Raw genomic sequence first — 13,028 nt, 5'->3', positions numbered from 1 at the left:
CTTGTAATATTGCACAGTAGTACACACTCAGAAAAAAAGGATCCAAGGTAGTGTCTCCACTAAATAAATGAAGAGCTAATTCAGATTTTCCTCATAAGGATTAAAAAAAAGCATGTACTGTGAGAAACTATCTTCTCAACAACCAGAGTCCAGATTATTTATGAATCATGCATATTAGAGAACAGAAAACTAAGTGTCTTTTTGTGTGCTTGTCAATTCTAATGAATGTGAATAATTCTTGTTGGTAGTACTCAGCAGTGTAACCATCCTGCTTTACCACAGGATCATTCCTACATAGAAAAATCCATGCTAACAAGCTTCATGATATAAGCTTCCATGGAGACACATTATTTCCAATCCGGACAAAAGTAAGAAGCATCTAACATCAGTTGCCTGTTGTGCACTGTGCAACAAGTATAAAATTAATAAATTCTCTCATGAGAGTAGAGGTACTAGAATTATAAGATCTACTCATTGGGTAAGGAACGGATGGCACATGCAGGAAAATGAACTTCAAAAAAACATAATGCTTCGGATATAATTTTTCTGAAAGATGCCATTAATCATGTCATGATCTATACCAAACATTGTGACTTTGTTATTTAAATCTGTTTAGAATTTTCATGAGTCTCGAACACTCCTCATATGTTGAAGCATTCTAGAATATTTATTATATTTATTATATTTATAATCATAGAAAAGGTTATAAATTAATGTCTATCTAAGTTTAATTAATGCCCATCTAGGCTTAGAGCTACACAAACACCAATTTAAATATACATGGCCTGTAACCAGTTAATTGATTAGCGTTGCCTAAAAGTTGAAGACTGGCATTTTTAAAATATCAGGCACAAAATTGATGTTTCATGACTAATAAATAAAGAGGCCCAAGTAATAAAATATGTCAACCTATTTGCAACCTTCCAGACACTTCTTCCAGCTCTTTATAAGGTTGTTGTTGGCATTGTCGGAACACATTGTGAGGAGTTATATTCTGTCTGTATAATTGCAATTACAGTTGGAATTCGGCCCGTATGAAGTTTTGGAGGTGCAAGACCCTCCCTATTCTATAATCGCATTTTCATTGATTTACAGCCACCCTAGTTTGTCATTGGAGATATCACTCAAATATTTTACTTTACTTCATTGTTATATTTGTGAAATCAAAGATATTGAATGAAAATATAATTACTCATTGGTGTGAGTTCATACTGTTCTATTCCTATGCTCTTGACCATGTTATTGGCCAAATTTTGTGCAATTTTGATATTCTGATGGAGATTGCCATCCACATTTTTATATTGTAAAAATTGAGCAATTGTGAAAATGTTACAGTCTCGTTTGAGACGTTGAACTTTGAACTTGAACTCTCAAAGTTCAAAATTCCAGTTCAATATTGTTCTAAGCACTATGGTAGTCTCACCATTCCCTTTTGTCAAAGTTCACAGTTTCATTTATGCGAAGCCCTCCCAGTTCACTGCATGTAGAGTCTTATTTTGTGTTCAAAGATGAAAGTGCTCTTTATTAAAATTGAACTTTGAACATTACACGTCATAATTCAAAGTTCAAAGTTCATAAAGTCATAGTGAGTCATTGATGTGACATGCCTTAGTTTCGAAGCCCTTCGTTCCGAAATCTTTTGGCAGATGAATTTGAACTTTTGAACCTCTTATTTCATGGTTCAAAGTTCAAGATTACCAAGTCTAGAAAGACCGCCCATAGACACATGGAGCCCAATCATCATGAATCAGTTTGCGCAAAAGGACATGCATTTAGTGAGATGCAAATAGAAAGAAGCCAAAAAAATGCATATGTAATAGCATGTATGCTATAATAAAATGTAATTAGGTGTGTTATACTACAGTTGCAGAAGATGAATGTAGTTAGTCTTATTTAGGAGTAGAGGTTTAAGTTGAAGTCTGAAATCTTAATGGGCTGAAATGTAATATCTGATGTAATCTTTTTATTATATTATTAAAATAGTATTGTTACCAATCAAAAAAAATAACAAATATCACTTACCACACTAAATATATTAAGTAATTAATATTATTATGAATAATTTATCAGTATCTTACAAATAGAGCCTTAATAATAGTAATTATTTTCCACGAATTGATTAATGACTATAGTGAAAAAATTAACAAATCATATTGTAAATAACTAGTGTCATATTAATTTATTTATTATTGACTGATATCAATTTTTCAAATTCCATATGGAACAATTAGTTTATAACAATGATATGAGGATAATTAATTAATTAAATAAATCCTATTAAATAAGCATGATTAATGTTATGATGTCAAATCATTAACAATCAAATTAATTAAGCATCATAACCATCAAACTGGATAAACACACACACCTACGAATAAGACACACCAAGACAAGCACAACTGCACACAAAACACAAGCAAAAGGATAGGACATGTATTACAACAATTTTAAAAAAATAAAATCCAGAATCCCTGGTCAAGGAGACTGTAAATTTGCAGAGGGTGAGATAACCATTACAAATTCTAAAGCATGGCTCTTTGAAACTAAACCAGTATTTATGAAGAAAAAAATGTGGTCACCTGTTCCACCTGCAACATCAAGATGCTGCATCCCAGGAAATGGACTCAGTTTTGAGACAAGTCTGCCAAAATAAAATACAAAAAAGACAAGATCAGCTTGCATTGCTCATCTAATATAACTCAAGGCAGGGTTTCAAGCACTAGCGTATTTCTTATGATATATTCAAAGAGATGGTTGTATCAGGTAGAAGAACCTGTCTTTCCAAAATCGATGAAGACCACAACTCATTAGGTCATTCATAATGTCGTATTTTGAAGCAACCCTTTTGAAAACATCACCAACCATTCTTCTCTTTTCCTCTTCTGGCACTTCTTTAAATCCTGCATCAAGTCGCACCAATATACATGAGCACAGAAAAATTCTATTATAACCTTATTTGAGAAATTTACTAGAAGAAAACAAGGACCAAGTATCAGAGCTTCACACAGAACAGAGGATATGTGTGGGAGAGTCTAATCAGACTCTACTAATGCAAGATCAATAGTGATTGATAATTGCTCTGCCCTTTAATAATAGCAGATTTCCACAATCCATAATATCTAGCTAGAATGCTTCTGGATCTGATTGTGTGTGTGTTTTTTTACCATTAAAGTTTTGGATCATACTCCATGATCCATCATCAAGATGCAAGAATTCAAGGATGCCCTGTCCTCAGTCAGATATAAATCATTGTATCTTGTAAACAATCAAAAGACAAAAGTTTTAATTCTGAGAAAGTATTTATTTGATTTCCTTGTGTTAATCACAATGACAAATGGTTGTGCAATAAATGACAGTGGCTATACCAATCCCTGCACCCAGTCCAACCAGACAGGTTAACACTAGTCCCTAGTCCTGAGACATTATTCACCTAAATCAATTACAATTTATGAGCCGCACATGGTACATATTGGAGTCTGGAGACTAGTTTCTAGGCCTTATTTGTTTAATGACAGTGGCACATTATCAAACAGAGTGCAATCTTCTACAATAAAACACAAATTGCAGGTGGCACTAATTAAACACAGTGAAATATCCACAGCCTATTATGTGGTCCAGAAGTCATGATAATGAGAGTACCTGTACCTCAAAACTTTTAATAATTTATCTTTTGCAGTCTCACAATCAAAAATTCTGCAAAATTCATAATAAAATAGACCCAGTAAAAAATTAAAAATCAATGGTCTGATATGATTATTTAAGATCCAACAGCGTGAAGAAAACTACATGAGATAAGCTATGTGAAATTTAAAAAGACCATTTTTGCCCAATGTCAAACATGTGTCCTCAAGGTAGAACCACCTTCAATTAATTTGTTAAAAGTGCACAGATACAATAAAACCCAAACAGTCAACTATCTCAAGTATATGTGTTAAGATTTCATTGATTCATTGTATTGTAATCCACATCATTGAACTTATTATATCTTCAACCAATGAGATTGCAACAAACTGAATTCCTTTTTGTTTTACTCATGATTATGTGACCGTAAATTAAATTGAGTTAATAGGCTTGTTCAGGCCCACACCGTCAAATGGTGTCATAGTCCTACAGCTCGGAAAAAACTAATAGGATTGGATAGATGGGATTACAATACAAGCTCCAGGTTAAAGCATTCACTCATTTGCCCCAAAGTTGACACATGGCTCCAGAACCAATTATAAATATAAGCATGTGCCAAGTAATCAAGCCAACCACTCACTTAAGTTGTCAAGGTTCTCTTTATTCATAGGTTAATATGCAAATATCTCACGGCACTGTAGAAGCAAAAGAAGATGATTTGAGCAGGTCCAAACAGAAAATACATGCATGCAAAGCTCATTTTGCCATTTAAACCCTATTGCAACATGTATACCATATGAACGATGGTCTGCAGCTAAACAAAAGAATACTTTGTAAGCAATGTGCATTACCACAAAAGCCATTCAATTTCAAAAAATGAAGCAACAACTTAAGATCTTGACCACCTCCAGCCAGTCAACATGTGGTTATAACAAAAGTGGATAAGCAGAATGTACAACCTAGACACTCGAGAAAAAACTCAAGGAATCAAAGGTTATCTGCAATGATCTATATAAAATAGGATACTATAGATTTTGAAAGAAAATAAACCAAGGTCCCATATGAACATCGTCACATGCACCAGACCATAGGAGAGTTCATAAGAGAGGTCCATAAATTAAGGCAAAGCTCCCAAGTAATGAGATAGAATGAGATGGAGAGAATTAACTAGGATTCTACAAAATATAAAGTTCAACCAAGAGACCAATATCCATTTTAAGCTCTTTAAATTAAGTTGTGTTATTAGTTATTTTTATCTATTTTTTTGTTATTTTTTTCCTTTGTCCTTTTTATTTATTTGTTATCTATGACTAAAAGAGGGATGGTTGATATCAAAGTTAACACCAATTATCACGAGCGACTTCGTGCTCATCCCAAAAATGCCAATTGTACCAAGTCAAGGTTATGGTTCAGACTGTGGTGGAGAATTTCAAGGAATCTGAAAAGGTTTGTATCAAAAAAGAGACCACCTCAAGAAGAGCTTCAAGCTGCAATTATGGTCTTGAGTTGTTATCGACTAGTACACTAGAGGCCAAGATCCAAGACATGCAAGATGAAAGCAATAGCCTCACATATGCATACTCAAATCTCAAGGATGACTACAAGTTCCTCAAAGATGGTATGCCCTTCTTAATTCACTTGTGATCCAAGGAGGGTCACAACCACATCAAAGCCAAGAGAGTCAAAACAATATGATGGGCGAGGGCCCCTCCTTTTTTCCTCACCCTTTCTCCCTCTGTCTTTCTTTGTTTTTTTCCTTTTTTTTCCTCTGCTATAACTCTATTGTTTCTAGGGCAATATTGTTTCTTTGGAGAATAAACTCTCTTCTTCTCTTTGCAATGTTGGATCCTGTTGGCAATTTGGCTAGGATAAGTTGATAGAGTTGTCATTAATGGCAACATATTACCTTTTTTGAGATGGCAGAACTTAAGGATAAGTTTGGTATCAATATACATAGAAAATTGACTAAGTATAATGCAAAGGAACGGGTAACAGCCAGATAGTTTTATTCAACGAGCTTCACTGGAAGCACATAAAGTTATGTGGACTGAAAGGAAGGTAGTATGGACTACCAGAGAGTATATATTCAAGACTGCTGAAAATTATGTCAAATTTTGACTGAGTTATGGGCAGTTTACTAGAAACATGTTTGACAGGACAAAACAGTGTAAACAGCAAAGTATTGGCATTTGGTTAAGGAATTATTTTGGCTTGCCAAAATAATTACTTAACAAGGTTGGGATGACATCCTAGATGTTAACCCACATGTGGCAGAACCTAATTTGAAGATTTGGTAACATGCAAGGTAGTACAAGGCCGACTGAATTAAAGATTTTGATATAAAGGACTTATCTTTTGTTTAGCAAAGCATGGCATTGTATTGTAATAATACAATGTTTATATGCACACTTTGTATGCCTAGTATAGATGTGAATTTGATGTACAGAGCAGTAGTATGATTGTTTTGTGAAGAGAAACAAAAAGGATTGATCAGATATTGAAGAGAGCAGCAGCAGTTGCAAAGATTTGCATTCTGAAGATATCTTTTCAACTCCAACGAAAAGACACAAGCATTTAAGGCTAAGTACATTTGCATTTTGTCTTAAATTAGCACAAAATTAGATGTGACAAGTTCTTTGCATTTGCGTGTGATCTGCTGGTTGAAATTTAACGCATTTACTAACCGTTGTTAAGTAAGGACATTGAAAGGCAACATTTTGTCGGAATGTCCTTGTATTGCGAATTTGTTGTTCTGTTCTTGTGCAGGTGTTAAAGACTCTTCACCACAGGACTGTCCATTCAAGCATACAATGAGCATGACGACCCAAAACCAGTTAAGCAGCCAGATTTATTACCGGCAGAGGAGGACCAACTTGATGTTCTTAACAGTATGTATGTAGCAGCCTGGGATTTGCTGAAGAATTATGCCAGCTACATCAGCAATGTACAGGAGTTGGAGCTTGAAGAAGATAGACCGAGGTCCAAGCCATCTTGGCTGAGTTTGGAGACCGTCGTGGGAACCATCATTTTGAAGAAATTCTTGATATGATTTGAGGATTTTGATACTTTGTTTTAAAAGCTTATCATTGTAAAAATCTTGCAAATGGTTGCAATTAGTTATTAGTTAGTTTTTCTATAAAGGTCTGAAGCTTTTTTGCACCCTTTCATTTTCTAGAAGAAGGGGTACCAAGGCCTTATAGATATAGGAAGACAAATATATAGAAAAAGCAAATATAGGAACATGCGGTATAGAGATAGACATTGCAACCACTCACCACCCTATTGTACTTATTTTCAAAATTAATAAAAATACTCTATTTCTCTTCTAAAGTTTGGGAATAGATCATAATTGTTGGCACTTGCAAATCGTCTTCTTGGACTTACATTGTTATTGATGGATTGAAATTAAAGAAATAAATCCTTGATAAGCAAAATCTATGCATGGGTTTTGTGTAATTGGTCTTCATTACTATTGGAGTTAAATTCAATTAACTAGGGTTTTATAATCTCAAGTTCTCTATCCACCAATTGATAGAAGCACGCCTGTCTCCAAGTAATTGGATGATATCAACGAACATTGTTATTGACTCCATTCTCCCATCAGCAAAGGATTGGCTTTTCTAAGGAAAAGTGTAATTCGGTGGAAGGTGAGATTCTTTGTCTCATTCTCTTGTTCGCATATATTACTTCACATTTTTCACTTTCAAGAATATTATCACCTGATTTCTCCTTGAGAAAAGTACTTGCATACTCAAAAGCATCAGTTTTAAGTCTGCATTGGCAATTTTTCTCCTTTATAAGAGTTGAGATAAGAAGGTACAACCACCTAGGTTTTGCAAAGCCTGAAGGGTGAAGGTTGCGTAAGTGTGTTTTCAGCCTTCTTCATTGATCAAAATTGTGTTGATTTGCCAACATCAAGCAGGCAAGGCTTGTAGGTTTTCAAACAACAATTTTGAGAACCAACATGTACCACGTGGGGTCGAGGGCTGACATGCTCCACTAATAGAGTACGGGACCTAAAAAATAAAGAGTGCTCCCCTAACAACACTTGCGTCAACAAGGACCTGTAGGTCCCAAAAAAAATTCCAACTTGTCAAAAAACGCCTTCCCTTTAGAAATATAAATTGCATGCACATTAATTGTTAAGGCATGCAAAAAAAAAGGTTTAAAATTTGGTGCTTCCGAATTTTATTTTTTTTAAAATAAAATAAAAATAATAGCCATCTTGATTTGCATGCCTAGGTCGAACAATTTGGGTGCTAAATGATTTTGTCTCAAAAGCAACTTTGTCAAAAATAGACAAATTTAAATGGAAATGGGGCTTTTGGGGCGCTCCAAGTTCAACAGTGATGTCTGTTTGGGCTCAAAGTGACATGAAATAAAGGTCCAAACACAAATCTGAAAACTGCTACCAAATCTCTCATAAAGAGAACAATGGAATGGAATTTTGGAGCTCTGATACCCTGTTGAAGTTGAGGAAAGCTCAACCCACAACTCCCAAGAATCACCTACATGCAAACACTTGTCACAAAAGAGAAGAGCAAAGCTATTTTGAGACTAGAATTCACAAATCCATAAGAGAGGAGACATTCTTGATGTGCAAAACAGAAATTACTGTTCAATCAAAAGGTGTTAATTACAAAGAGAGATCAATCCTTATAAAGAAGATCATAATCCTAATTGGAAACTAACATTGATTGCATGATAATAATTAATAAAAGAATTAATTATTATATGCCTAAAGTTTAGCTTAAGTAGAATTAAGTTAATAAGAAAACATCTTATTACTCTAACAATCTTTATTATTTTTCTTTTTTTGTAAGAATAAGGCCTTCTCTATTAATTTAAACTATTAAAGTACATATTCAAGGGATCAGGGGATACAAGATCACCCCACAAAAGCCACACAACCCACGGCCAAAAGGCAAAGCAACTATTCATCAAGGAAACATATAAAAACCTCAGGCAACCAAAGCAATGCCAACCGAGGGAGAAGGGTCATTCTGATCATCATTGCCCCATCAATATTGGGGCCAATAGGGGGGATCGAGAATAGACCACACATCTTCTTCTTTATCTTTATCCTCCTCAGCCCTAGGAGATTGAAATGGCCAAGGCCGAGGTAAGTAAAAACCCTTTAGAAGAAGTGGGAGGATGGCACGAAGAATCACCACGAGCAAACCAAACAGTAGCATAAGGAGGCATAGCCAGATCATTAGGGGACCAACTGGAGCCACAACGAGGTAGGGAAGTCATGCAACGACGCAAGCCACATCCCCACAACCAAAGGAACGATCGGGAGCTTAGGCTTGGAAGCAACAAGCAAAAGAGATGTATCTACGGCAACATCCACGAGGCAGAGTATAGTTGACAGAGGTGGAGTCTGATGGTACTCTGACAACCATACACGGGGCATTTCCCCAATGCTGTAAAAGCTACTGAAGGTAAGCCACCTTCTGCATAATCACGTTGTTGCATAAGCACGCTTTAGTATACATAGGAACATTTAAACCCAAACAGTTGTGAGCGAAAAAACGAAATTTCTCTCCTTCCAAAGAGTGAAAAGAATCTCCATCCTAAAAGCACGCCAAATTTGGGAGAACTTAAAGGGAATTCTTGATGAACCACCCAAAAGAATCATATGCCAAGCAAAAGGTTTGAGCCGAAACAATCAAAAGAAATCATGGATCCAGCACCAAAGTTGCTAAGCACACTCACAAATCTAGAGGATATGAAAAAAAAGTTTCAAGGTGGCCACAAAAAGGACATCTAGGGTCCAAGAATCCCAAGTGCTTGATCGAGATACCAAGGGCAACCCTTGGAAGAGCACACACCAAGCAAAGTGTGCAATCTTTGGTTATGTAATGACAAACGAAATAGTAAGAATTGAAGTCTCCAAGACTTCTGGGAGGACTGTAAGTGCCAATGCTGATTAAAAGTGGTGACCATGGGCAAATGTGGGGAGCCAGTGGTATCCCAACTTGGGCTTGTAGCTGGTAAGAGGCGTCCAAGGATACCATTTTCAATCTTTCCACCACAACTTGATAGGCTGGCACCAAGTTTGTGCAACAAGTAAAGCAGAATGGCAAAAACGAAAAAGTCATAAGTCTATCGACCTAGACGAGATAGACGAAACTGAACCTGAAGGTCCTCCCAAGTCCTAAGGCTCATAGCAGCTCTAGCTAACAAATCTTTGAGCTTCCTAATGTCGGGTTTGTGAAAATGCAGAGCACCAACCCTATGAGTCTTGACATGGGGCAACACCTAGACATAGAAAAGGAGAGACCACCAAAGATTGTATTGTTTCATGGGAAGACTACCCCCAAAGCCATCATTAGCCCACCAAAGCCAAGGCTTTATTGCCTCCCAGGCTTTCCAAATGCTCTTGGCCACAAACATGCCCAAGATTTGAATAGGATCTTGCATAATGAGAAGGGTTTGTAAGCCAATCCCCTTAGAGGAAGTTTTGTTGACAGAAACACCTAAAGAAATACAATGCTTGAGAAGATTTTTCCAAGCCTCATCTCCAATTAGGGCATGGAGAACCCACTTAGCACACAAATTTAAGCCCTAATTTTGGGTGGAAATAAGACGAAGACCTCCAAACTCCTTGGGAAGGCAACAAAATTCCCAGGTGACTGTAAAACCCAGTATGGTCAGCTCCAAAACCCAGAGAAAGCCTCAAAGGAGCTTTTCCAACTTCAAATAAGAGGCTTTGGAGAGAGCCCAACAAGAGGAATAGTACACATGAATAGTAGAAAGAACCTTAAAGCATACCTACAATTTACCAGCCAAAGAAAGAGGCTTGGTAATCCAATACGCCATCTTTTTCCCAATCTTAAGCAAGAACTGCATTCCACAAATCAACAAGTGACACCTGAAAAGAAAAGTGAATGGGAAGAATGCGGAATATCTCTCCACAATGAATCCATTTCCATTCATAATGCAAGAGCCATAGCAACCGAGGCAAAAAAGATTGTTTGCAGCAAAAAGTTTTGTGACTCTGGATGGCTGAACCAAAAGCCTAACAAACGGTATTCAGGCACTACAAAGTATTACTAATATTCTCCTCTTCCTCAATGAGAGTGAGAAAGGAGTCATCAGCAACGTGTCCATTGACAGGTTGAGCGGGTGACTCGAGCAAGGAAATTCCTCTGACAAGGCCAAAAGAGATTGCATTTGCAAGCCAGGAAACCAAAGCCTTTAGCAACAAGCAAATAGAGAGTTGAGGCTAGCGGGCAACCATAGCGGATGGACTCGAAGAGACAAAAAGTCTCAGATGGTCGTCCATTGATAATAATGCAAGCATAAGCAACCCCAAAAAAGCATGCGCAAAGATTGAAGGGGGCCAAAATCTAAGGTTTAAGCATCACAGGAATAAAAGGTCATTCAATACTATCATAAGCTTTGGAAAAATTACAAAAATCAATCTTGAGAAAAATAGTCAGCTGGTTGGATTTTCTAGCCCAATGCATTCCCTCCCAAATAGCAATAGTGTTGTCAAGAATGTAGCTTGATTTGATAAAGCTAGTCTGCTCTGGCCACACAACCAAAGGCAGAAGATGGTGGATCTTAAGTGCTAAAGCCTTGGCAATGATCAATGTTCTTTTCAACTTCATGACTTCTTGATGTTGATTCTTCCAAAACCAAAGTGACATCTCTTATTTGTGAAACAAATCTTTCATTGACGACATTTCATTAACATCTTGACAACTTCCAATCTTTTGAAACCCATTTCGATTTGCCTTTAATCCCTAAAATGCTTTGCCTATGAATCTGAGCTCAGAGATTGATAACCTGCTCACATCCTAAGGAGAAGACTTAAAAGCTAAAACTATGACTAAACCTCAACCTGAACAAGACAACTGGAAGAACTAAGCGAAAAAAGGGGACCCATTTGCAACGGAGTGATGTGTGCAAAGGTCACAAAAGGGCCAACATTGACGGGATTTAAAACCTATTAGAACCTTGCGGATAGAACACAGCCAGCTCTCTTGTAAAGATTCGTTCTGAAGAATGGCCTTAAAATTTTCCAGGTATGGCAAAGGAGGCCCACCGTGCCCAGTTGCAGGTACTAAATAGAGCAACTCCTTGAACCATAATAGTCAGTGTTCGAGGACACGAACAAATTGAGAATTGCAAAAGATATGAATCATAATTGTAAGAAAAGAAAAAGAATAAGACACAGAACTATTCTAGGGCGGATAAATAGAGACCTACATAGTTTTTCAGAATTCTAAGTCAATTTTTGAAAGAAAATGAACTTCGTAGCTGAAAACAAGTAACCGTGATACTGATATATTCCAATTGCTAATTTAATTACAAGTTGGTTAAAAAAAATACGACAATAATTCCATGGATGAAGTAGAGAAAACATAAATATTATAAACGCAAAACGTAGAGTAGATGTTACCAAAACTAGTGGCGTGTGAGTGCAATGAGGCGGCGGTGGTGCCAGGGGCGAGCAGAGATAGTAAGCGTGAACAGCACCTGCGGAGATTCGATGTCAGCGCCATTTTCCCTTCCAAATTTCTTCTGCACTTCTCGGGCACTTAAATTTGAACGTAAATATTGCCTTAACTTTGTCATTTGGATGACCTTGTGGTCGAAGTAAAAATTTGCTTTAAGGCTTATGCCTAGTGATTGACCGTGGGAATTTTTTGTTGAATAATTGTTTTTAGAGGCATAAAATTCAAAAACACTGAAATAATATTATTATTATTAATAATAAGAAGGGCTCTATTAATAATAATAAGAACGGCTTGCAAGAGCTAGAGTCCCTGTCTTTTGATGAAAAAATAGATGATTGTTTTAATGATTGATTTGTCAAATTTTGTATTAATCATATATAATTTTTAAAATATTAATTCATAAGTATGTCATTAGAACATAATGTACAAATATATAGTATAGATAAAAGATCGAATGCATTTCTTGCAAACAATTTTATGGTAACAAAATTTATATTAGTTATTGTAAATAAATCTATTTTAAGATAGACAATAATAAAATAATTGTATATACTTATTTCAATATATATTCATAGTTGATGTTTTAGAGAAAAGATATCTGAATACACTAATTTGTCCCTCAAACTATCACATGTAACAATTAGTCTAAAAATTTGAAGGCAAGAAAAAGATTAATCAGATAGTAGAAAGAAATTATAAAATTTACTACAAGATGGGTCAAACACTAAAATATTCACCGTGCAAAAAAAGCCCTATCTTTAAAAAATATTTCCTTTAAAAAAAGATGTCAAAGAATATGTATCTGGCTAAGGAGGAGAATAGATACATGGCCAAGGAGGAGCTTCACATTGAATGGTAGCACAAACTGAAAGTTAGTAACTACAAATATAAAAAATGCCTAGAACATAGAAAATTACGGAAAGAAGAAGAATGAAG

At 36.0% G+C, this 13,028-nt stretch overlaps 1 protein-coding gene across 1 annotated transcript in view; it reads right to left on the bottom strand.

The window, feature by feature from the left end:
* LOC149579910 (S-adenosyl-L-methionine-dependent methyltransferases superfamily protein) overlaps positions 1-12,228 on the bottom strand; it is a 67,305-nt gene extending 55,077 nt beyond the window's left edge. The window contains exons 1-3 of the mRNA XM_089787834.1: positions 12,035-12,228; positions 2,774-2,900; positions 2,580-2,641 (exon numbers count right to left, since the gene is read on the bottom strand). Of these exons, the coding sequence (XP_089643960.1) occupies positions 2,580-2,641; positions 2,774-2,900; positions 12,035-12,137 (292 nt within the window). The 5' untranslated portion in view covers positions 12,138-12,228. The remainder of the gene's footprint in view (positions 1-2,579; positions 2,642-2,773; positions 2,901-12,034) is intronic.
* Between the last annotated feature and the right edge of the window lie 800 nt (positions 12,229-13,028).

The sequence above is a fragment of the Cupressus sempervirens genome, chromosome 1 (genome assembly GCF_028749045.1).
Source record: "Cupressus sempervirens isolate cs-2001-9-10 chromosome 1, ASM2874904v1, whole genome shotgun sequence".
NCBI classification, from domain to species: domain Eukaryota; kingdom Viridiplantae; phylum Streptophyta; class Pinopsida; order Cupressales; family Cupressaceae; genus Cupressus; species Cupressus sempervirens.
The sequence above is the reverse complement of the archived record's forward strand: the minus strand, read 5'-3'. Positions and strand labels throughout refer to the sequence as shown.